The sequence below is a fragment of the Aythya ferina genome, assembly GCF_964211825.1.
Source record: "Aythya ferina genome assembly, chromosome: 4".
Taxonomy (NCBI): Eukaryota; Metazoa; Chordata; class Aves; order Anseriformes; family Anatidae; genus Aythya; species Aythya ferina.
Window position 1 is genome coordinate 28897681 of NC_140300.1, and position 26493 is coordinate 28924173.

Genomic DNA, 26493 nt, shown 5'->3' on the forward strand with positions numbered 1-26493 from the left:
TCAGAAAAGAGAAAAATATATAATGTCTATATAAATGATTTTAGGTAGCATCAAAAGGAAAAAATATTGATATATTTTGAATATTTCAAAATATTGAAATATTGTGGACCTAATCTAGGGCCTTTTTGCATTTCCACAAAATGCATAAAATGACAAATATCAAGGCACTGTGCAAGTGCTAGATTTCCTAGTCACGCTACGGAAAGTCTTTGTCCTCAAGTGCAGGAGACTGTCACTTTGTGGTTAGCACAGCACAGCTGCACCACAGGAGATAAAGACTATGCTAAATTATAGATGGAAAAGACCTGACAGGCTAAATAGTCCATCTTTCAATTAAGGCAAAATTGTTTCCTACATCACATTTCCTGACATTGGATATACAGAATGCAGTTTGAAATATAATATCTGGGGATTCATCTGCTTCTCCTGGAAGACTTTTCCAAAATTGATTAGGAAGAAACTTACAGGAGTAAATGTTTATCACAAATGCATTTGTAGCATTCTTATAAAAAGTTTCAACCAAACTGTGAAGTGAATTAATACTTGAGATTGTGGATATAAAGTGGACTTCACATTCAGAACACAGGAATTGTTACCAGCCATATCTGTTCCAGAGGGGGAAAAATGGGGGATCGTATTACGTAATTAGTAAAATGCAACTTCAGAATATTTTCTCTTGAGTTAAAGTTAGGTTTGGAAGTGAAAAGCCGATTCTCAAAGCATCTGTGGAAGCTGGAATAGAAGGGGAGAGAATGGCACCGTGCATCCTGTAAGATGATCTCATGTCTGTTTTAACATGTGTAAACACATGTAGCATTAACAAACAATGCTTTGTTTCTTTTTCTGCCCTGAAGCAGAATTAAGAGATAAAGACAGACAACTAGAAGGGCTTTGACTAATAACAACAAAAGGTTTATGAAACCCTATCCAATTTTTTTATGGCAGCCTTGTCCAGTCTTTATAGATCTAGAGAGAGACAGTTACATTTTGTGGTGAAACTGAGAAATTACCCAACTGAAACTTCTCTTTTAACCTTGGCCCTCATGAATGATATATTACAGAATTACACAGCATGCTGTTTTATCAGTCAGAAAATAGAAGTACGTTCAGCAAGACAGCGTTAGTCAGTAATGGTTAAATATTTTCCATCAAGTAGAAATGTAATAGAGGAAAAATGAGATCACAATTTTGCATGCTAAAAGGCCACATTTTGGCAATTTATATCATTAACTTGAAAAAGATGTTTCCTGTTTTTCCTAATTGGTAATGACCTGGCTAATACATTTTATCAACCCTACCTTCAAGGCATACTGATGTATTACTGTGAATAAATCATACAGTTCAAGTAATCTGTAACGATTTCAGCCTTAACTGAGCATGTAAGCCTTAAAAAAAAATACTGTATTAATTTACATGAATAATGCTAAAATGAAGTGTATTGATTATGTGGAGAACCTCCATCGTGGCGAAGTTTGAAGTGGAATTCACCAAATTCAACAGCGGCCAAGGCCAAATGCAGATGGCATTTCTCTGGGTGAGGTTCCACATCCTGGATGTCACAACTAGCAGTCAGAGTGACTTCTTCCTTAGAGAAGTTTGGTGTGGTGGGCACCAAAGACTCTCATTTACTTAAGGGATAAAGCCAAACTTGTAATGTTTTTCACAGAATATATATTAATCTGGTGCTGTGGCCTAACTTAGTTATGACAGTTCCCTTGCAGCTGTGCTCAGATAGAATGCTTTCTCACTTGAAATCCTAAGATTTTACACTACATTGTAATGTATTGTCTTTATCTGTTAACACCGGGTGTACCTGCACTTCTTCAGCAAATGCTCTCGTCTCCTACAAGCTGCACAACTTCTTCACCACCCTGCCAGGAGGTCTGCTGAGGACACAGGGACACCAGGAGCCCGCTGATGGGCTCGCCGGCTCTTTCAGGAGGAGAGCTCCCTCATCACACCCACACGGGTCACTGTGGAGAGATCACACTGGCCTTATTTTCTTGCCCCTCACGACCTGTAATTACACAGCCAAGTTCTGACAGAACAGCTAACCTCCCCTAGCAGCTCAGAAGCGGGCTCCCTGCCCTTCCTTATCTCGGCAGAGGTTTCCCAGCCCCTTTCCCAGCTCCCACCCACACCACACAGCTCCAGCACCGCCCTCTCCCCCCAGCACCGCCCCGAGGGAGGCGGTGCAGCCCCGGCCCGCTCCCCGCTCCCTTCTCCGCCCTGCCCGTTCCGCCGCCGCCAGGATCACATGAGAGGAAGCGGCGGAGGTGCCGCCGTCTTCCCGTTCCCCTTCTTCTCCAGCCCTGGTGAGGCACCATCGGCCCCTTCCTTCCCCTCCGCTCCGCCCGGGGCCTCGGGCTCGGGTAGGAGCCGCGGCGGGAGCGGGGCGCCCCTCCTGGCGCCGGGGGCGGGTGGGCTGCCGCTGCCGTGAGCGACCCCTTGGCGTCTACACAACCCCCCCATAAGGGTTTTGGTGTTCAATGGCCGATCAGTAGTATTTACGCAACCCCCCCGTTAAGGGTTTTGGTGTGAAATGGCTGCTCTTTGGCTCCTATGGAGTCTTCCCCGTGTATTTCCTGGGCTGGCTCCCTCGGTGGGGTGGTGGTGTCTTGGATAAGTTTCTTGTAAGAGAAGATCTGTTTGTAACGTGACTGGAGAAAAATGCAGTAGTGTTGGAAGGGATTTATTAGGCTGCCATACAGTTATCTTAAAGCTTTTTTTTTTTTTTCTGAGGAAGCAGCTTTATCTCCAGCTCCTCGCCTTGGAGATGCCTCATCCCTGGAGGTGCTCAGGGCCAGGCTGGATGGGGCTTTGGGCAGCCTAGTCTGGTGGGAGGTGTCCCTGCCCATGGCAGGGGATTGGAACCAGATAATCCTTAAAACAACCCCTTTCCAACCCAAACCGTGCCCTGATTCGTGTATGAAGAACATAGTGATGTGCTTGCTTCTGACCCATCGTGAGGGTTTTGACTGAGAGTTGAATTTACAGTGCAGGTTGGACTACACGTCAGAGTAAGTCTTGGAGCTCAGGTTTAATGTGTTCTGTTTTATGGGAGAGGTGTATTCTGCACAGCCCCGACAGCTTGTGTGGGCACTGAAATGGAGAGTTAGCAGGTTGCAGCAGTCTGAATGTGGTTTAGACTAGAAGATAAAACCTAAATTGGGAAGGAAAGGTGGTGTTGGTAAAATGAGTTGGGTTGTCAGTGCTTTGCTTGTCTTAGGCATCTGCCACAGAGTAACAGAAGCATGTCCTGCTGCAATTTGGAAACAGAAGCTGGGCCCAGCATTGGATGAAGGGTGAGGAAGGCTGTTGGATAGCTGCTAACAGCGGAGTGTTACTTAGGGGTGTCACATAAACAGCATTGCTTTGAGTGCTGTGAGCTCTGTACGCTGGGCAGAACTGATTGCAGCTTGGTAGATGACCTTTGTTTTCCCAAAGCTGTTAGGTCAGTGATCATTAAACTACCAAACTCCTTCAGCTGACACATGGTGGGAAGCAGAGCTGAGGAATAGTGGGACATAAGACTAAAAGCAAAATCGGTGCCTTTTCTGTTTCCTATGCCAAGGGAATGCTTTGTTCACTGTAAGTTTGTTACAGGAAGCAGCCCAAGTATCTCCAACAGGAAAACACAGTCTAAAATTCAGCTCCACGTATTGTTTCAGCATCAGGCAGCATAGCATGGGATGTATATCGATCGTGTTCGTAACGCACCATAGAATTTTAAGGCACAAGTTGAGAGTAATGTTGGAGCTCCTCTATTGAAATAAAAACATTGAACCATGATGTCTGTGCGATGCTCTTCTTACTCGAGCTAGAGCAATCTCTGTAGTGTGAGGATCTGTTCTGAGAATCTGGTAAATACTATTAATCCCTTCATTTTAGGAAGTTTCTTTCTTTTTAGCTTATTATCCCTGTCACCCCATTATTTTTTTTTTAGAATCTTGTGGGGTTTAGACCATGCTTTGCTAGAGAACCAGGTGATTATGATGAAAGTCTCTTTCAGAAATTTGTGACTGTCTCAGGATTTTATTCTTGTTTACTGCACAGTTAATTTAGTATTATTTTACCTCTGCAAATCCTGCAAAGTGCTCCCAGTCCTCCCCCCTCCCCCCCCCCCCACAATCTTTCTACCTCTTTGTCTGCCCCTTCACATTCCCCAAATTACCTGAAAGCCATGTTCTTAATGAGGGAAAAAAAAAATAGAGAACAAACTGTAAGGTGTTTGGAAAGTTTTTGTGCTGTTAATGGCAATGCTCCTCACATGTGCAGCCTGATGGCCTGGTTCTGTATGTGACTACATCATTGATTTTAAAGCTGCATCTGCCGCTGCACAAAAAGATGTAAAGGGCAGTCCCTGATGTCCTTCCTTGTGCAGTCTCCCATGTGCATTGTTACAGGCTGTGAGAGTGAATAAATGATGTCTGTTTGATATCTTTCAATCAGAAGTCTTTGTTTTTTAGCATTTGTTTGTAGAATAGATGGTTCAAGGTCACTGCCTGATTCCTGGAAGAAATCTCTTGATTTATTCCTAGGCATACATACTTTCTTTCTCTTTTAATAAAATATCCTCCTTTTTGCTCCCTTGCTAGATGAGAAACTCCATAAATACAGACCAAAATGTTTTCCATTTCTGAGCTCTGTCCATGTACCAAACAAAAGGTTGCAAACTAGTCAAACATAGTGGCAACCTACTCATAACGGGTTTACTGTGTCTTCAAATCAAACTCTCTACCAGCTACAAAGATGCATTTTGTTCTTGTACATTACTGTAACAAGTCACTGACCCTCCTGAGGATAAAGAGGAGTAAGAACAGGCTGTTACATTTAATAGCATGTGCTAGCTGGCGAGAACAGTGAAACAGGTCTCTGAAAAACATTTTAAAAAACAAACAAACAAACACTTAGTCCTGATTCTAGATATGCAGAGATCTGTTTCCATAGACTTTTTGCGTGTTAAACAATCTGTGTGTTAAATGTGCCTGAATGTATTATGATTTCTTAAAATCTTTCAGCTGAGGGAAAATGACTGCAATCAAGCATGCTTTACAGAGGGATATTTTCACTCCCAATGATGAACGCTTATTGAGCATTGTGAATGTATGCAAAGCAGGCAAAAAGAAGAGAAACTGCTTTTTATGTGCAACAGGTATGTAATACGACATCGTATTTTTTTTTATTTCGTTTTTTTTTATTCAGTTATATTTCTCTTAGATTTTCTTTACAATAAATTATAATATTATTTCTTGCCCTTATAATCAAGTGCTTCCATTTCTAATGGAGAAAATCTGTTGTAGCTTATATGTGTGTTATTGCTTCTTTTAAGAAAGGAACAAAAGTCTTGTACTTTTGTATCTGGATTTCTATAATTTGGGATGAAAGATACAAATTTATTTTTGTGGGACTGATGGGCTTTTGAAGTAGGTTTTATCTATTGCTCAAGAGGAGGATTTAGTAGACATTGACGTTGATCAATCTAAATAAGGTACAACAAGGAATGCTGGTTAGAGTTCAAGGCAGAGCACTGTAGAAAGGCATAGGAACTGAACTGAGTTGTGATGTTCCTTTGAGTATGTGTATTTTATTATATATAGCTGGTGCTTCGGTCCAATCCATCAATGAATTAGACTGAATTAGGTTTTTGTTTGTTTGTTTTTGTTTTTTTAATTTAAACTGAGGAATCTTTTTTTTTTTTTTTTTTTTTTTTTTTTTTTAATTTGGAATGTAATCTCCAATGACTTTGGTGCTGTCAGGGATGTGGCCATAGTCTTTGCTATATCAAACATCAGTAAATTGGGTTCAGTATTTCAGGAGCTGCGTATGTGGTGACTGATATTTCAACTGAGCTGTAGATATTGTGGATGAAACCTGTTTCAAGGAGTATCTTTTCATCTAATAAAAATTATCAAATCTCTCCTACAAATAACTCACTTCAGAAGTTGAAATACAGCAGAAACGGATGTTACAGTAATTCGAGCATTTTGAAATTACTCTTCTACTTCCTTTTACAGTGACAACAGAACGACCAGTGCAAGTAAATGTGGTAAAAGTGAAAAAATCTGACAAGGGTGATTTCTACAAAAGGCAGACTGCATGGGCACTTCGAGATCTTGCTGTTGTCGATGCCAAAGATGCTGTTAAAGTACGTGCAATTTTGTAGAACGCCTAGAATATTATAACACCCTTTTATCAATTATAGACCATACAGAGTTCTTAAGTGTCTGTAGAAAGGAAAGCATTTATTTTAATCAAATGTTACCAAAGCTGTGTCTCATCAAGGAATAAATCTAGTTGAAATACTTCTTATAGTAGGTTTTTACGTAGAACCATTAAAGTACCAAATAATTTTTTCTATCCTGTTTTATGGTATTAGATACTATCTCATATATATACATATATGTATATATGATAAAGATATAATACTCTGTGTGTGTGTGTGTTCATAATCTTCTTCCCTTGCCTGTTTCCCTGAGTCTCCTTGGATGTGTTACATATGTTGTCAGTAATTCCAGCTACCATTTTTGATACCAGGAAGCTAACACAAGGCCTTAGACATTTTGGGGGTGGTGTCTCAGGACAGACAGCACTCTCAAATGTTACTTGAAACTCTCATAGATCTCTGTACAATGTTTTTGTTGCCTTGTTTGCCTTGACAAAATACTATATTCATGGCATAAATTTTGCTTTTTCACTTCAGTGTTTTAGCTTTTCATTAAGGCACATCAGGGTGCCAGTATCAGTGCATCAGCTAAAGGTTGTCATCTGTGTAATTTCATTTTATTCTACCATCTCAGTAAGTAAATGATTTTCTGAGCTGCAGAGATTATTTATTCATTTAACTGTTAAGCCTGTAACATATCCTGTCTTCTGCAGGAAAATCCCGAATTTGATTTGCATTTTGACAAAGTGTACAAATGGGTTGCAAGCAGCACAGTGGAAAAGAACACTTTCATTTCATGTATCTGGAAACTCAATCAGAGATATCTTAGGAAAAAAATTGACTTTACTAACGTCAGTTCACAACTTTTGGAAGGTAAGTTTCTGCAACTGCATGTTCAGTGTAAAGTTTAGTAATTATTGATGTAAAGCAGATGTACTAAAAAGAACCAAAATCCTAACCCTGACTTTTTTATTATTCAATTTTATAATTTTGAAGTCTTCCAATAAACAAGGTGACTAGATATCTAATTTTCTGATAGAAAATCTGTTAACAGAAATCTGTTAACTGGATCAAAGTATTTCAGTAATGAAATGCTGAATATTGATACATGTATTGTATTCCTAAGGTATTTTGTTTTTGAACAAAACAAAATCTACCTGCAAGATTTGGTAGGTCTAAATGAGTAACAAATCTGATTTTGTTCTGGTTCTCAATTGCCACGAATTACAAAGATGCTTTTAAACATGATACTTCAATAGCATTCTAACCTTTAGATGAGGTTTTTCATCTGGTTTCTAGTTTACATATGGTGAATCGCGTTAAATTCTGCTGGATCCTATTACAGCTAACTGATTTGGATGCTAAGAAGTCTTAACATCTTGTTTGCTCATGTTGTATTAAATATTTTTACATTCACATTGTCTTTTAATAATTAAAACTTCCTAGTAAAGTGTAGTGAGTAGATGTATCTTACATTACTTCTGTAAGTAGCTAAATTGTAAATTGTTATTAAATACTAGAGTAGTTGGAGCAGAGGAACTTGAAATAGAAGTGTAAAAACAGAGGGTAACATTTCTGTATGTTGATGTTGACTGAAACTTGTTTTTAACTGACCTCTAACTTTTCAAGTTCTTGCAATGTTAAAACATTCATACTTACTGCCACTTAAAATTGCACACACTGTTCATGCTTTGCCTGCTAATATTCTCTGCTTCCTTTCCTCTGCTTTTCCATACCTTTTAATTCTTCAGAACTACCTAAAGTTGCAGAAGGTGCGTAACACCTTTTTCCTTTATTCTGCTTTGTAAGCAATTTGTCTCAAATAATATGCTTTTTGTGTTTCTCTTTTTGTAAATAGGACTTTCAATAGCTTATAAAGTTGCTACAGATAAGAGATATCTCAATTGTTCTAAATAGTTTCTGCCTGGACAACACTAACGTTCTGTAAATTGCTTTTCAGTCGTTGACTGGTTTCTTCAATTAAATGCTGCAATGAGAAATCAATTCTGAAAAAACACTGTTATGTCATTCTCATTTACCTCAGTACTGGTTTTGCTACTTTGAAACTTATCTTGAGCATCAAGACAAGTTTTATTTAATGATGTATTTCTTAAGTTCTCTAGTATGTTTACTTTATGCTCTGTCTACTGAGACTTTAGCTTCTACTAGTCTTCTGCTAACAATTCTAGAATAATACTGCAGTACGTTCAGATGCTGATTACCAGCATGAGAGGTCAATGAACAGAGACAGTATGTGCCTTTGTACATGCAATAAACGAAATTGACAATTTCTATTTTTCTTATGTTGCATGATTTGGAAAGCATCACTGTAACCAGTTCTGGAAATCTTAATGAAACCCATGGAAGACTTGAAAAAAGTGTGTGTAGGTAGCAGATGCTCTTTATGGAAGTGATTTATTTATTCAGAGGTAGTTGAACTTAAAAGAGTTTTAAGAGTATTTAAGCTGACTTTTCTGCTCTCGGTAATGTTCTTTTATTTCCTTTCTTTACGCAAGAATCAGTCCCAAGTGGAGAGAATCAAAGTGTAGCAGGAGGTGATGAAGAGGCTGTGGATGAATACCAAGAATTAAATGCAAGAGAGGAACAGGATATAGAAATAATGATGGAAGGGTGTGAATATGCTATCTCTAACGCTGAAGCCTTTGCAGAGAAGTTGTCTAGAGAGCTACAAGTGCTAGATGGGGTAAACATTTTTTTCTAATGTATGGTGTTAGCATATGGAGCTGTTTTCATTGATACTGACTATGCTGTGTTCTTTGAAAACGTATTTAACATGTTCTGCTTCATATTTAAATATATCTGCTCCTAAGCTGAACTACATCCTGTCTGTTATCAGCTTTTAAAGATCTTATTATGGAGCGAATTTTAGGCTTTCAAAAAAGGAGGCATTCTGAATATATGGTTTATGAAGGTGGAGGTACAAGGAGAGAGAGAGAAGAGTCATTCATATTTATGTCAGTAGATGTGAACTTTTAGGCATAAAATACTACCCTCGTTGTAATTAGGAACTTCATTTAATCTGATAACATTGCAGTATTGAGATCTGTGTAACAGTACCATATTCTTTGCTGTTCTGCTTCTTAAAACAGCCCAACACTCCAAATGTCACTTACGGAAGAAAAAAAAAAAAAAAGGAGATGCAGGGGATAAAACAGTCCTGAGAAAATAGCCTACAAACTCCTAAAATTGCCAAGATACATATTTTTCTTACACTTTGAAAATGATTGTTACAGAGATTGTTGTTCTTGAAACAAAAAATGCAAGCTTATCACCTAAGCTCTTTTTCTGCAAATAAATGTTTTAAGATAGTAGGGATTATTATTGGGTTTTTATTTTTGTGCATTTAATTTTATTTAATTCTAAGAACTTGACAAAAATTTTGGTTTTGTATCTTTCCTTTATGAAATAACGAAGTCTCATAGAATGAGACTGCTGTGTTCAAATACCACTTTAAAGGAGAAGTACTGTAAGCTTATACTGCTTTGTCTCTTTCATCAAGCACTTTGAAAACTGTCCATGTGACAGTAATGGAGACAGAAGAGGTTATCAGAATGCTTTTGAGATACAAAAAATGTCTCTTGAAATCTTATGGTTTAATTTTCTGTACAGGCAAATATCCAGTCAATTATGGCCTCGGAGAAACAGGTGAATATCTTGATGAAGTTGCTGGATGAAGCTCTAAAGGAAGTTGACCAAATTGAGATAAAATTGAGCAGTTATGAAGAAATGCTTCAGAGTGTAAAAGAGCAAATGGATCAAATCTCAGAAAGTAACCACCTAATCCATCTCAGCAACACCAATAATGTGAAGCTGCTGTCGGAGATCGAGTTCTTAGTGGTAAGCATTTTTATGGTGTATAGTATCGCTGTTCGTATTGGGTATACATTTCTTCTAGGTTGCTACCCTCTATGGTAACCACGTATGAAGTTTGTTTATGACAGTTGATTTTTCAGTTTTATTATTGCACTAACTTCAGTAAGTTTTTATAATAATGGCTTTGTATTTATCATTCTTGGATCATCAGAGTAGCAAGCTGTAACCTGCTTTTGGCTTATGGACGGTACTATCCATTATTTTGTAGAATCACATGGATTTGGCTAAAGGTCATATAAAAGCCCTTCAGGAGGGAGATCTGACATCTTCTCGAGGCATTGAGGCCTGCACTAATGCAGCGGATGCCCTTCTGCAGTGTATGAATGTAGCTCTTCGTCCAGGTAATGTTTTTGTTAGACTGCAGTCTAAAATACCAAATTCGTTATGGTAGTGCTTTCATTTTATGTGCCTTTCTGATCAGACTTACATGTCATTTCTATATACTGAAGGAATTGTGACTAGTGGTCCTTCTGGTGCCTACATACAATGTGTTACTATATATTTTGTACTGTGTTCTTTTTGTTTTTAGGACATGATATGCTTCATGCAGTCAAACAGCAACAGCAGCGGTTTAGTGACTTGCGTGAGCAATTTGCACGGAGGCTTGCCAGTCATTTGAACAGTGTATTTGTTCAGCAGGTATTATTTCTTATTATTTATGAAATACTCTGTCCCAAACTTCTAAAAAGAAAAGCAATCAAACTAAAATTAGACATGTTCTGCGATCTAAGTGGTAACTGAATGGACTGCTGGAGGCACTTCAAGCAGAGGAATTACTAAGCATTCCAAACTATAGTGACTAGAGGAATCTCTCAAATAAATAAATTAAAAACTACAGGTATCTGTACTATCTGTACTAATCTGTCCGAATTGAGCAAATCATGTAATATATGAACACATATTTTAGTTGTGAGGCTTGAGTAATTAAGAGGGGAAAAAAAGCATTGAGTTTTAAGGATCTTAGGGACTGAGAAGAGTTCTTGCTCTCTCTACTTCAACGGCTGTAGAAGAAGCATACAAGTAAGATGTTTAAACCTTCGTTTTTGAGCCTTAACTTGAAATATTCAGAGATCGCTGTCCTGAGTTTGGTTTCCTAAAGACTAGATGTCTTTCTTTAGCATCAATCTTTTTATTGCTGTATTTTTTATCTCCAATTAGTTTACTCAGACCCTCCTTCAACTCTATAACAAGCCGTACTATCTTTCAGTTCCAGTGAGTACATCAGGTTTGATACAAGCTTTTCCAACTAATTTTTTTGAGCTTGACTTACTGAACTAGCAGCTGCATCTTTGGCTTTACAAATAAGAAATCCTTATTGGTTGCAGAACATCAGACTTACATCCCTTCTCACTTCCAGTTTTTTTATCACCTCTCAAGCTTTGTTGATCTGCTTGTAAGATGAAATTCCTCTAATTTATCTACAGAGTTTGCAAAGAGACACAGATTTAGATGTATGCTGGAAAAAAATATTTTCAGAAAATTATAATATGTGTACAACTATACAGATACTACAGTTGTGTTAAACTGTAATATTTGTAAATAAAGGTAACTCATTATTTATACATATTAGTACAATAAAAGTTTTAGAAGTCCTAATTTTTTATGTATTAGTCTATATGCGACATTGGAATAGAGTTATGATGGATAATGGCATTTGAGGACGCAAGCCTGTTTTTATGGCAGAGAAGCATTTCCTACGTTTTCTTTGCTTTGTGGGAGAGTTCTACAGCATGTTAAAATTTTTGTCTTTACACAAAAAGAAGCTATGTTTCTTTTCGTAAGAAGCTATGCTTCTCCGATTAAATTTTGTATTTTGAAAAACAGCACAGGCCATCTCTCCTGGCCTCTAAATGAGCAAGTTAAAAATGGCCTATGTTAAGTACAGTCACAAAGTTTGAATATCAGAATCACGTGTCGAAGTGGCTGTTTAAGAGAGTGCCTTTTCTGATGTTCTGCGCTGAGGATTTTATTATTAAAAATGGTAAGAGATTATTATTACTACGTAATATTTTGTGTATTAGACAAAATACCTTTAAAGAGACTTCTCAGTGCTGTTGCAAATGAGTAACATTGCAAATTTGCAGTTTATTATTAATTCTGGTACTAACTCTGGCCTCATGTTGGCTTTTGTATAAACTCGTCCTCTGAAAAGTTGTGGCCTGCTGTTAGCTGCCCGGGATTAGTCAACAGGTAAAAATACAGCATCACTGCAAGATTAAGCAGGAAGAGTTCGTTAGATGAGCCTCTGCATTAAGCTTTCTGTGGAGATTAAAAAAAAAAAAAAAAAAAAAAGGAAAGAAAGTGTATGTACCACATTTTGAGGCATGGATTCAAGTGCTGCAGGTATAACAGATTTCTGTGTTATCTTACTTAAAATGATATGGTTCTGTTAGGCTGATGAACAGACTGTTCTGAACTGCTGAGCCAGTTCTCAGTCCCATTTTTTTGGAAGGTAACTGGAATACTTGAACATCTGAAGTGTGCATTGTTTAGAATGTTTATTTGAAAAATAAATACTGAAGGAGAAATCTAAATAAGACACGTTTCTAAATTAAAATGGCAAATTAAGGTTGTACAGGCAGCTGCTAATACAAGTAAGACATACTTTGATTCAGAGTTCAATAGATGAAAAAAAAGTTTCACCAACATGTGGGCCTATGTATATTAGTTTAGAAGTATAAAATCGTTCTTTTTTATAAACTTATGTAGTATAAACTTGTAATATATATTTGAAAAATTAGGAATAATTTGTCTGACCTTTCTAAAACACTTGTATATTATTATACTACAGTAACCAGAGATTAATTAGGCAATCTTTTTGTGTTGTTAGGGCATAGATTAATACTTAAGATCAAGTTCTGTTGCTGTATTCCTTACAAGCCTGGTTTAAAAAAAGGTTTTTCAGAAAATGTTAAAGCCATTTTGACGTTGTCCTCTGCTCTAACACTGAGCTAATGTGTGAGCATTCTGCTATATGGCTGAACTGCTGTGTCATCTTGCTTCTTGAATTGCCCAGGAAGCTTGTGAGTTCAAGCAAGTGAAAGCTTAAACAAGCCAGATACTAATGTTGTTCAAGAAATATGCTGTAATCCTCATTTAAAGGATATTATGTTTTTCAGGAGGTAGCCCAGAGAAAAGGTGGAGTGTAAACTTAGCAGCTTGCTGTTAAACGGATTGTTTTATGCTGCATGTCCTAAATTGCTTAACTCTAGTGTATGGTTACTGAAAGTATGTGTGTGAGTGCAGGAGAGCAAGTGATAGAATGTGCCAACTCATCTTTTTAAGATATGGCTCAAGTGGTTTGGACTTCTACAGATTTTCAGAGGAGCATAAAGCTCGTAATGAACACCCAGGTCACCTGTTCATCAATTTGAAGTGTCTTACAGTATATGGGAATAAGAGCCTAAGAAGAAGTACCTATGTTTGTTTGTTTTTTTTTTGTAATTTTTAGAGAAACCACGCAATAACCTTGGATTTTTTTCAAAAACAGTTGAACACTTGTCATTAAATCTTTGCCTTGCATTCTTGTGCAAAAAAAATGCCAAGCTGACTCACCCTGAAGGCAATGCTGTAAACTGCAAGAGCCTTGCAATGAACAAACTTACTAAGGTGCATTGTCTGCCAAACTCAATGTTTGCGTTATATTAAATATCTCTTCAGTCTGGGTCTGTAGACATTTTTTCTATGCAAGATATTTTGATGCTGTGCTATTTGTCTGAATTTGTCTATTTGGTCAAGTTTTTGAGGAAACTTCTTCTATGTTTGTATAGAGTTTCCTGATTTATTTTCATACTATTTCTTATCAAGGGCCACGATCAGAGTTCTACTCTCGCCCAGCACTCTGTTGAATTGACGTTACCCAATCACCATCCATTTCACAGAGACTTACTTCGATATGCAAAACTCATGGAGTGGCTTAAGAACACAGATTATGGAAAATATGAAGGGCTAACAAAGGTACGTGAAGTGCTCAAATGATGCTACAGAGTTTACATAATGGACTATTTTTGAGAGTCAAAAGAATTGTTTCTATCTGTGTGCATATTCTTTTAATATTCCTTTATTAAATTTAACTCACCGATCATCTCTCTGGAATAGGAAACTTCACTTTCCATCTTTGTTGTGTCCTGTCTTTTTTTTTTTTTTTTCCAAGATGCTATCTGTGTCTCCGTTCTGAAGTATCACATGAAGTGAAGGTTAATATATTAATGTCACATTAACCTTTACTTGAAACAAGTTTACCATTTTACAATCTAGTATTAAAAATTAAGTTACTTTCATGTTGATGTGCTTGTTTACCTTTATGATGTTTTTATTTCAGCAGACTTCAATCTCTTAATTTCAGACCTCATTTTCTTCATTTCACTTGACTATCAAACTTCAGAGGTCTCTTGTAAAGCAGATCAAACAGAAATGTTTTGGCTTTGTATATGTGTAATTAACTATCTTGCTTAAAACTGACATGAAGTGGAAGAAAGTGTTTGAATAGAAGTTGGGACAGTTGTTCCGTAACAGAACAAATCTTTTATTGAAGTACTACCATTCCTAAATCTTAACCATGAAGATTTTAAATTAGAGTCCTAAAATGGCTTTTAAACACTTCTTCTTTTGCAAATGTTAAATGGCTGACACCTTGGAGGTGGTCTTCGATAATTTATTTATTTTTCTTTTTAGTGTGTGTGCTAAATAACAAAATTCTGAGGTAAACAAGGGAAGAAAAGTATTGGGTGATTTTTGCCCATGAATAAAAAATTATAACCTTTGTACTAAAAATCTAAGGAAGTGATAATTTTCAGACTTCTTTCAGTCATTTTGCCAATTGTCATCTTAAAATTCAAGCTTATTTTTGGCAGTGTTGCAGACAAATTAATTTGGGATTCATTGAATCCTGTAGTAAGCACACAAGTACACTTCTGCATCCCATAGTTTTCAGGCATTCTGTTTTCCTGCTGAAGGTGTAATTAAGGACACCATATTCAGGAAGAGGTGAGACTGTGAATAACAGTGCTGAATTCCTTCCATTCTAATCTTGAATTAAATTCTATAATGCTCTCACCTGTAATTCTATTTGTATGTATCACATTGTAAATGTTTCCTTATGGAGGAGGAGTAGTGGTGTCTGGTGCTCAATGGATCCACTAAGAAAATGAATAAAAACTACTCAAACGTCATGAATACATTTTTATGCATGTTGCATACATACATGTATATACAAATACAGTCTGAAACGGTTCATCATTACTTGTTTACATGCTGTTTCTAAGATCTATTTAACTGTAATCAAAATAAGTCAGTGTGTTTACCTGTTAACTAACTTTACATTTTTAATTTAAGAATTACATGGATTATTTATCGCGACTATATGAAAGGGAAATAAAAGATTTCTTTGAAGTTGCCAAGATCAAGATGACAGGCACAACCAAAGAAGGAAAAAAGTTTGGTAAGCTTCCAGGAGGCATCTGACTTTCTTTGAATTTTATTATTTGTCTATAAAATACTCATAACACCTACATCAGTTTTTTAATGGTCTAAAGATGTTCACTTTTGGCAAGGTGAAAATTGGGTAAAAATATGATTGGCAAGACTTCTGGCTTCCCCAAGGCCAAAGTAGCACAACTGAAATATAGTGAAATTCAGTTGGATTTTGAAGAAGCTACTCTTAATGCCAGCTCTATTTGAGGAAACTTGAGATTTGCTTTGTAATCTGAGACTGGATACACTTGGTTAACTTGTAGGCCTTCCCATTTAAGGGAGTTGGTATTCCTGATAGGAGTAAAATGTCTAGTATGAGTACAGAAGTAAAGCTTTTAAATAAATAAATAACCTGAACAGTTAGAAAGCAACAGTAATATAGAAATATTTATATTTTGGGTATTCTATATTTTCAAGTGCACTGTTTCAAAGTGGTTAGGGTATTAGGATATCTGTCATGGTTTACCAGTTCTAAATTCCAAGTTTTAAATTCCAAATTCTAAATTCTAAGTGAGGTGCAGCTTGAACTTGTATGTTCTGCCATACCTGTTTTGGGTTCTGTTTGTGGTGGAGAGCAGAAAAAGGGAATGAGAGTAAGGAAGCAGGAGAGTGGTGAGGCTTTCGTTAAAGGAAGGGGGGGCAGGAAGGATTAGTCTGTTCAAGCTGTTGGACATGTAGAGCGAGGGATGCCGTAATGTGTCATTGTCAGAACAGTTAAATTCCTAAATCTCGAAAAGCTATCTTACTGGAAGAACAAAATATTTTATCCTAATATAAACCGACTTTTAAAACATTATATCCCGGCAATTCATTTGTGATCTGCGTTTGTGATGAGACAGTTATTATATCAGCAATTATATTCCTGATATCCGTAAGCATTGTGACATTGCATTTTGGAGAAAGAACTCCTCCAATTAACCAGTTTAATTGCTGCACTTCCAGAAGGCTTCTGTTGTGTGTTTCTGTGAGCTCCAAGCATGTTTGCACAGCATAGTCTAGGAGGAAAATAGCAAAGAATTTCTGACCACTGCTGTTCATTTGATTTTTGTTGTAGTTCTCAGTCATACTATGTTTGAGTTTTGCTGGTGACTGGTTTACACACAAAACTTGACCCCAGGTGTGCAGTCTTCTGCAAAGTGGTAGGCACCAATTACATAGCCAAGACTGGAAGAAGTGAGGCTACTCTCAGAGTTCATAATACTATGAATGGTAATTAGGCGATTAAGTAATGGTTATCAGTGGCCATGTCATGAGGCTGCAAGAAAATTTGACAGTGAATTAGATCAAGAAAGCTTCGCTCCTCAGTCCTAATCATGTTCTTGTTAGTACCATTTACGAAGCAGGGAAAGTAAATCATGTATGTTTAAAAATCTGTTATATGATTTCACTTTATTTTAATATCAAGTTGTATGTGTTTTGTAACAGTTTATAACAATATGTAATTTCAAAGGCTTCTATGTTGAAGGTAGTGATTGTAATGACTGGTTGCACTAATTCAAAATGCATCACTTCTTAATAGTAAACTTATTTAAGAAACAGTGTAGGTGCATAATGCTCCAGTTGTACTCAGACGCTGAGGATGACTTGTTTCCGAGCTGTGTTGGTGTTTGTTCTTGCCTTTTTTTGTGCTTTGGGAATAGCACTGCTATAGGAATGCCTCAAACGCAGCGGGGATGCTGGGAGAATTCTGGCATTCTATGCTAGTGCAAGGTTCTTTGTCTGCATTTTTATGGCAAAAAAATAATCACATTCACACTTGTCTTCAGTAGTCTTTTTTTTTTTTTTCTTTTGAAGCCAAGACTTTGATACTTAAATACCATAAAATCAAGTGTGGGAAAGAGTGCTACTGCTGTCGTATGTCTATACGACGTGGCTTCTCAAAGGCCACTCTGATGCTTCTGATTGTCTGATCTTTGCCTGTAGGTTCTCTGCCTTTTATAATGCAGTCCCATGCATTTGGAAATTGAGGACTATGATGCATGGCAGGTGCATATACTTAACATATCTGCCATAAACCTCCTTATTCCAAAATTGCACAAAACCCAAGATTTTAAAAACTAGGCTGGAATTAAATTGGACTTTGACATTAGAATTGTCAGTGGTGGTGGCTACTTGAAAACATCTGGTATTTAAGACATGTTTGTGGCATTTAGAAGTATTTCCTCATTCTATTACACTAGGTTCTGCTTGCCTGCTCCATTCTGGGGGGCTTGTAGCATCCATCCTCATCAAAATCTTCTTAATACCACATACTGCTTTTAGTGTATGTATGCGAATGCCTTTTACTGGTTAGGTATTCTTTATGTACCACAAATGTAAGGAAACTTTTTAAGGAAACATGCGCATTTATTCAAAATTTCACATCGAAGTCAACTTGTAGAAATTGGTTTATTCTGCACAAACCAGGAAAAAGAAAAAGGAGCCTTGTAGGTTGTTTTTTTTTTTTTTTTTTTACTGCAAATTCATTGTTTTCATCCTCTCCAAATTCTCAGTCATCAGTTTTTGATGCATCTTTTTTTTTTTTTGATCATTTTTTTTTCTCTTAAATTTAAGAGGTGGAATATATCTCTGACTCAGTACAAAGCTACATAAATGCATTTAAATTTCTTTGTAAATAGTATTGATATGATTGGTCTTGGAAACTGAGTCCTTTGCAATATTAACTCTTATAAATAAACCCCTAATTTAATGGACTTCTCAATTTGTGAGAACTTAAATACGTGTCACTAAAAACATTCTTTAAACACACCATATAGGAAAAAGTGAAGTTTAATATCTAAGAACTTACTCTGTTTTCCATGTAGCTTAGATTTTCAATTTCTAGAATAGTACCTCTCCAACTAAATGTGTTTGCAATGTAGTTACTTGCTGCTTATAGTTCTCTGCATGTTTCTTTCCAGTTAGAGCTTAACTTGCATCTTGTGCATGGTTTGTGCAAACTGCATTTTAACTTGTCTTTGTCTTTGATGCTTGCAACCTAATCCATCCCAGCTACACTGCCTCGAAAAGAAAGTGCTGTCAAACAGGAAACTGAGAGTGAGTATAACTAGTTGCATTAGTTGATATTGTCAATGCATGTGTGTCAATGTGAAGTTGTAGCACTGCATCATGGAAAATGGACCTAACATGAAAGCATTTTGTTCAGAATGAAATACGCATTAGCAGAATCATTGTTTTTGCAAGGCAAAGTGAAGTACAGCAAAAATTGCCCAACATAGAAGTTGAAGTTTTGCAGGTAAAGGCAACATCTGTTTTCCCATGCTAGTAGTTGATCTAAAAAAAGTTTGTGCCTGAGATCTTACTTGTCTTAGTCTTCCAGCTCTTCCAGAAGGTTGAGATAACAGCTTTTATTAGATAAATAGACTTTGTCTTGTTTGTGCCCTTAGACCTGGGCAGTTACGTTAAGATACCAATATAGCAATTAAATTAAATGTGCAGGATTGCTTTCAAGTGCCTTTATGGTTGAGATGTGAGAAGTTTACATGTGGGTCAACTATAGATGACTTCTTCTGATGTTTTTTTTTTATTTTCGATTACTGACTTTCTCCATCCTGTTTCAACATATCTGAAAATTTCAATCACAAAGAAATAAAAATGCACCTCACCTATGTGAAGGCCACAGAATATGAGAAAGAAATGTCTGAATGTTAGTTATGATCAAAGGGATGGGGGTAGCAGCAGAGTTCACCTGGGATTGTAGATCAGGCAAAATATAGCTATGGAGCCAAAAGGACATTAACAGTAGAAAGACCAAGTTCAAGACGGATGGTGTCTATAAAACTTCTTATTATTCCCCTCTTTTGGATTAATTCTACTTCTTATGGTGGCCTTTGCCCAAAGCATATATTCACAAAGATCATAGCTGATCTTTGCTTTCATGGACAGTATTTATCCTAGTATTGCTTTGTTTGACAGTTTTGTGCCTTTTATACCCTTTTCATAATTTTACAATGTGTAAAATTGTACAATGTACAATTGTTACAATGTGTTTTCATAATTTTACAATACTTAGATATCTGCATTGTACTCAACTTTGAAACATGAAGTACTTCAGTTACTTTTAATGAGGAAAAGATCGGTTTATAGCAGAAGCATTTTCAGCTTAGATGAAAAGTGATTTATTTTTTTTTAATGTACAAGATCAAAAGTTGCTAGTGGCCCTGCGTTCTGTAATGAACCTGTTCTTGAGTATTTTATTCTACCTTTGCATCCCTCTTTCATTATTTCTTTATTTAACAGGTCTTCATGGAAGCTCTGGAAAATTGACTGGGTCTACTTCTAGCCTAAATAAACTCTCTGTTCAGAGTTCAGGAAATCGTAGGTCTCAGTCATCCTCACTGTTGGATATGGGAAACATGTCTGCCTCTGATCTTGATGTGGCTGACAGAACAAAATTTGATAAGGTAAGACAGAAATGTTGCTTATGAATCCTACCTACTTTTGGATTAAAACTGTCTTGCATATCCTTCTCAAGTATAAAAAAGTACGTATTTTTGGAGTAAGGGGGAAAGGAATGGTTCTTCCTCTGAGAGATTAAAAAATAATTTTCATGTTCTCCATTAATTCTTTTGATGGAAACAATTATTTTTATTCTACTCTCTCTAAATCCTTGGTCTTTTTGTTTGTCTGTTTTCTGGGAGGAAATATATGCCTGTATAACAAATAAATGAATGTTGTTGAGAAAACAAGAAAATGTTGTTGAAGATGCAGGTAACACTTCTGAAAATTAAAAACTGAGCTGTTTGCATTTCTATTAAGTAGAAATCAGCCTTCTAAACCTTACTGAAGATGGACAATGAAATCCTAGGAAATAAACAAATAAAATGAGTATTTCTAGCTGTTCAGAATATTCAATGTATTGATTAAAATATTTGTTTGTCTTTAGATTTTTGAGCAAGTTCTAAGTGAACTGGAGCCCCTGTGTCTGGCCGAACAGGACTTCATTAGTAAATTTTTCAAACTACAGCAACATCAGGGCATCTCAGGATCAACAACGGTATGACTCTCTTAATTCAGTGACAGAACTTAAATGCTGAACAAGCCTTGTGAGGCCTGTTTAAAATATAACTTTGGAATTTATCTGGCAATTGTGTGATATGGCTGATCAGTCATTTGTTTTTCTCTATCAGCTGGCAGAATCTTTGTTTTATGGCTGACCGATACAAAATCTATTGAAAAAGAAGAAAGAACCAAAACTGTTTCTTTTGCCATTGCATTTTTTTTCTCATAAGCTCACACTAAGCATACTGTTTCATGATATTACGTAGGAAGGCCATGGAAAGTAATTGTATATAGCACTGAGAAACATGACCAGAGATCTTCTACCAGAACCCAGAAAACCATTGTATTTACTTTGGGAAAAAAATAAAAAAATAATAAAAAAAATCTGATGATTATACTGTTTTTGTCAGACATGCTTATCAGTTAAATTTGGAATTTGAGATAAACTTTCAGCTTCCTACACTTTTTGTTCTTACAGAATGAAGCTGAGGAAATGGATGGAGGAAATCTATCTCGTTCATACCCTTCTGGTGTTCCACAAACAATATCATCGGAGTATGTGCTGATGTTGTTTATTCTTAGTTCACATGTAGGCTTAAGAACTTCTTTGTAGTATAAAGCTTTTTTCTCTGTAGTAAACTTTTCCCTTCTAGTGAAAATGAATATTGAACTCTGAATTTGTAACTAGACACTTAATGTGTCAGCAAATATTAAAAATAATAATTTTGCATATAGAATTAATATTTATGTCTACAGTAGAATAAAGATGTGTGATTTTCAAGTGAAACTGGGTTTTATAATATGTAAAATAGGCTTTGCAAATTATGCTTAGCAAAATTCTGAATTTAAGTGTGAGCCAGATTCTACACAGGATATTTTGTTGGAATATCTCATACCTGTGACTGCTGTTGTTTTGTTTGTTGTTTTTTTGACCATGAGGCATTGGCATTTTATTTGTCACTTAGCAGCATTCTGAAAATCATGAGACTTGTTGGGTGAAAATTGGACTTGGATCCAATAAATTTATCCTAAAAATATGTATCTAAGAACATGTAAAATAGTCCAGTAAACTGTCAGAGTAATACTTCTCTTGTGCATTTTTACTAGGAAGGACATGATCCGGCAAATGATGACAAAAATATTTCGTTGTATTGAGCCTGAACTGAATAATCTTATAGCACTGGGGGACAAGATTGATAGCTTTAATTCCCTTTATATGTTAGTTAAGATGAGTCATCATGTATGGACAGCACAAAATGTGGACCCAGCTTCCTTTCTCAGCACAACACTTGGAAATGTTTTGGTGACTGTCAAAAGGAACTTTGATAAGTGCATTGTAAGTTCTTTAGTTATTCTGATTTAAGATAACTATAATATTATAGGAAGCCCACTTCCATCGTGTTTGATTTTGCATTTTTATAGTTAGACTTTTTGCTATAATTCTGAAGTGAAAATGAGTAAATTCATTGCTAGTATATTGGCCTTAAAAAAAAAAAAAAAAAAAGTAATCGGTGGTTGTGTTTTTTCCCCCCTCTCCGTTCCACTTTTCTTGAATAATTAGCTGTTTGTAAGAAATATGACCACTCATTAAGATCTTACGCCTGTGAGCTAGATGACTGTTTTAGTTGTTTTCAACTTATAGTCTTATTGAAATCAGTCAAGTAAAATACAGCTCTCTGACTTTTTCTTACTTTAAAAAACAAACAAACAAAAACACTCATGGACTTAGGCTCACAAGGGAAAAGCAAAACCTGCATCATTTGCCAAATAGACTTCTCTTCCATGTATTCAGCTATCTTTATCTTACCTAAACCAGTTTTTTGTAGAATGTTAAAGTGGCTAATTTTTTGGCAGTAGGAGAGACAGCTTCTACTGCCAAGGAAATTTGCCTTTGTTAATACAACATGACCATTATATGAAATTTGGCAAGTTCAGTGAAAATGTTTGTTAGTATAACTAGTTTTTTTTAATTGTTATAAATGTAATTTGACTCAAGGCCAACGTAACAAGACTAGTCATTCATGATCAGCTTAATGCTTAAAATATTTTGAAACTGACTCTTGGATTATACTCAGAAATAAAATTTCAGTAGAAGATCAGTGAAGCTTTCAGTGGCGGAATGAATTGTTTGCTCAGTTGATTCTGAAAAGCAAAGTTCCTTGTTTTAGATTGTGGAATGAAAATCCAACTATCAGTTGCTAATTGCTTCTGGTGGATAAGTTGTCATCTGTTCTTAATACTAAGTAAGCAAGCAAAGGAACATAATAGCTGGAAGACCTTATTTGCCTATCTTCCTTTTTCCTTCAGTTATTTCTTGTAGCAAATTCATAAGGATAAGAAGGGAGGAAAACTCAGATTAAAAGATAATGATTTCCCTGTTTGAATACATGTTAACTTTTTCAGTGCCTGCAATTTTTTGTTCTTTTACTAGTTGTTACAGGGTCTGGAATTGTAGACTAGAGACTAACATCTTTTTTTTTTCTTTGTTTTAAATTTAAGAGTAATCAAATGAAACAGATGGATGAAGTGAAAATCTCAAAGAAAAGTAAAGTTGGGATCCTTCCATTTGTTGCTGAGTTTGAAGAGTTTGCAGGCCTTGCTGAATCAATTTTCAAAAATGCAGAACGACGAGGAGATCTAGATAAAGCCTACATAAAACTTATTAGGGCTGTTTTTGTCAGCGGTAGGTGTTCTGAGGTGGTCATACGTACTAAAATGATTATTTTTTCTTATGTATATACATTGCTCCAATTAATCTAATTTATTTTAAGAGTCTTTATTGCAAACCGTGTGACCAACATTGTGCTGACATTTTGGTTATCTCTATTATCAGTAGAACAGTGTAAATCTTTTGATATAATGTACGCTTTAAAAGCAAGCTAGGTATTTCCCTTTGTGCCTATTTGCGGAGTAACTTGGTTGTGATGGGGGAAGTGGTTAAGGGCTCTGGGAGGAGAAAGGAGCAATGCTACACACCCAGCTACTCTACGTGCCCAGTCTGAAGTGGTTTCCTCTCTCTTATGCCCCAGTGTAGCTTAAATAAGGAGATAAGTCTGGGTGGGATCTTTATTTTATTATTAAAAAAAATAAAAATAAATAAATGCCAGGGTGGGGGGTAAGAGAAATGCAAGACAAGTTTGGAAAGCAAAGTAATTCTGATCATGAAACTAATAAGCAAAAAAAATAAAGTGAGAAGTAGATGAAGAAAGAAAGGAAGGGGGGAAAAAAAAGTGTTGGAGTTGTTATTGAAGAATTTTGCTTTAGCAAAGAGGGGAGTTAGCAATTTTTTTAAATAGTTCTGTCACATGAAATTTATAAAGGATAATGAAAGCATGCTTAACGAAAGCCTCCACAGAACATGGTGGTAGTTTTTCAGTTATGTAAATGACCATATGTAGTCCCTATTTTATGTCTGTTGATAAGTGATTTTTTTTTTTTTTTTTTTTTGCATACTAATCATATAACCTTAGGGTCTGTACATATCTGATATCTACTTTTGAAGGCACTCAACTATTTGTTCATTTAGTGGCTGCTATGGTAGTAATTCATACAAATGGTTATATTTGTGATAAAATCCAAAATTCCTGTTCTGGCAATGCTATGGTTATCAGTTTTTCTGAATTTGGTTGCTCTTTTGGTATTTTAAGTATTTTGCTTCCTTTCAGTTGAGAAAGTAGCTAATGAAAGCCAGAAAACACCCAGAGATGTGGTCATGATGGAAAACTTCCATCATATTTTTGCAACACTTTCTCGGCTGAAAATTTCTTGTCTTGAGGCTGAGAAGAAAGAAGCCAAACAGAAATACACCGATCATCTTCAGTCTTACGTCATCTACTCACTCGGACAGCCTCTTGAGAAATTAAATGTACGTATATTTGAGTTTAGCTATATAGTTTAAAATTATATGGAGTAGCATAACTTCCTCTTACGTGTTTAGTTTGCAATCTCTGGTATTTTTGTCAGTGCATCTGTAACAATCCCCACTTACTATTTTAGAATCAAGCATGGCTGCCAAGAGTACCCTACTTCTCACTTTTTTTTCCTTCCCCAAAAACCATTTGTTTAAGACATAACTGAAGTATAGTCAGTACAATTTAATTGCCATGAAAAATCTGGTTATTTTCATCCAAAAATGTGCTGTGGTCTACGGTAATCATTAATACTATTATTATTTTTTAGCATTTCTTTGAAGGTGTTGAAGCTCGTGTGGCCCAAGGTATACGAGAAGAAGAAGTAAGCTATCAACTGGCTTTTAATAAACAAGAGCTTCGTAAAGTCATAAAGGAATATCCTGGTAAGGAAGTCAAGAAGGGATTGGATAATCTTTACAAGAAGGTAGACAAACATCTCTGTGAAGAAGAAAACTTACTTCAGGTAAACTAAGTCATAGTTTAAAAACATCTATTGTTTACAGAAAGGCTTTTATTGTCTTTTATGTATATATTCTGTAAGACGTACCTAGTTTCAGCAAAATTCTGGAAACCCTTGAATTTTGAGCTGAGACTTTTTTTTTTTTGATAATCCTGCTCTGATTCTTTTTGGTGTAATGAATTCATTTGAACTATAATTGGTAGGGAGAGAGTTCTGGAAGAAGGACAGCTAGGGGATCATAAAGGAACCATTAGTGAGTGATCTCTATTCTGCAAAATACACTGGGAGTAGAAAGAACTAGATTTAAATGAGCTGTTAACCTGATAGGAAACTTAGCTTGTACACTATAGCAGAATATGCTTTCAATTAGACCTTTTCTGATGGTATATTACTGAGGTCTTTTAGTACATTCTGTAAACTTTCTCACTGGACTATAAGATAAGGAGGTTTAAGAGTTAAGCATACACTAAGAGCTTTTTAAAGCCTGAATGTGAATTAGTAATACTAATCTAGTTTGGAGTGTTCTCTTTAAAGATAAAAACAATACCTATTTTAGGTATTCCTTCTAAATGCATAAACACACCTTCTCGTCTTTATTTTCTGCTTTGCTCTGTGGATTTGGTAGTAGTTATGTAAATATTAAAGACTTTTAAGAAACGTAATGGGTAAAAATCTTCAACCATTTTTTTAATGCAGCAACTCTCTTTACAGAACTTTGCTTTTGACAAGCTTTAGTTTGACACCTCAACCGAGAATAAATTAATGAGCCTGTGTCTGGTAGTTCACATTTGGCTTATTGTGCCAGTTGACATTTCCTGAAGTTTGCTTTTTTTTTTTTTTTCTTTTTTTTTGGGCAGGTTGTGTGGCATTCGATGCAAGATGAGTTTATACGACAGTACAAGCACTTTGAAGGGCTGATAGCTCGCTGCTACCCTGGATCAGGGATCACTATGGAATTCACTATACAGGATATTTTAGACTACTGCTCCAGTATTGCACAGTCTCATTAAGTGAAAAAGAAGCTAGCAAAGTTTGTGCCTCTGTTATACGGGAATCAAACACTAAGTGCTGTTTGTTTTTAAAAGGTGGATTTCCATATGTATGCATAGCTAATTGTCATATACGTCAAGTCTCTCTCCTGCTTGAACTATCTTTCAGGGCAAAATGAAACCTTTGGTAATTTGTTGCTCATCAACTATGTTGAAGTACTGTTTGAAAGCATTAATTCTGTGAAACACTTCGGATATAGTTTTTCCCCTCCCATAATGTTCAGATATTGTTATTTATAAGCTGTTTTTTTTTTTTTTCTGAAAGCACCAAGCACTACCTTCGTAGTACACAAAAGGGGTACTACTGTCTTCACTAATGTTTTCCATCTTGGGAATTATGTTGGCGTTAAAGACTACCACAACGTTTTCCCTCCCTTACTGCAGAAGGTATTCGTGTTCTGAGATATAACGTGGTCGTGGCTATAACTCTCGATTAAACTGTGTACATCATACGCTTTATTTATGTGGTGTGTTGTTTTGAAACGGGAACAAAACGGGGAGCGATTCCTATTGCTACTGCTGCGGGTGCTGAGGTAGCAG

At 36.1% G+C, this 26493-nt stretch overlaps 1 protein-coding gene across 8 annotated transcripts; it reads left to right on the forward strand.

Annotated features, from left to right (window-relative positions):
- Positions 1-2188: 2188 nt before the first annotated feature.
- Positions 2189-26405, forward strand: EXOC1 (exocyst complex component 1). 8 transcript variants are annotated; one of them, XM_084516850.1, is made up of 21 exons: positions 2189-2315; positions 5022-5155; positions 6018-6148; positions 6880-7039; positions 7918-7938; positions 8683-8870; positions 9797-10024; positions 10269-10401; positions 10590-10699; positions 11219-11272; positions 13868-14017; positions 15395-15500; positions 18524-18568; positions 19772-19935; positions 20418-20528; positions 21012-21088; positions 21641-21869; positions 23033-23216; positions 24199-24398; positions 24713-24907; positions 25762-26405. In XM_084516850.1, the coding sequence occupies exons 2-21, from the start codon at positions 5032-5034 to the stop codon at positions 25912-25914; spliced, it is 2763 nt and encodes a 920-aa protein (XP_084372976.1). In that variant the 5' UTR covers positions 2189-2315; positions 5022-5031; the 3' UTR covers positions 25915-26405. The 8 variants fall into 8 exon arrangements, with proteins under 8 accessions (XP_084372976.1, XP_084372975.1, XP_084372979.1 ...); XM_084516849.1 differs by having other exon boundaries at positions 2237-2372; XM_084516851.1 differs by lacking the exon at positions 2189-2315 and adding an exon at positions 3283-3305.
- Positions 26406-26493: the final 88 nt, after the last annotated feature.

Excerpts from the sequence above, each read along its gene's own strand:
- EXOC1 (XM_084516850.1), top strand. The coding sequence starts at position 5,032 with ATGACTGCAATCAAGCATGCTTTACAGAGGGATATTTTCACTCCCAAT. Across the intron at positions 7,040-7,917 it reads CAGTTCACAACTTTTGGAAG|AACTACCTAAAGTTGCAGAA; the intron begins GTAAGTTTCTGC and ends TTAATTCTTCAG. Across the intron at positions 8,871-9,796 it reads AGCTACAAGTGCTAGATGGG|GCAAATATCCAGTCAATTAT; the intron begins GTAAACATTTTT and ends TTTTCTGTACAG.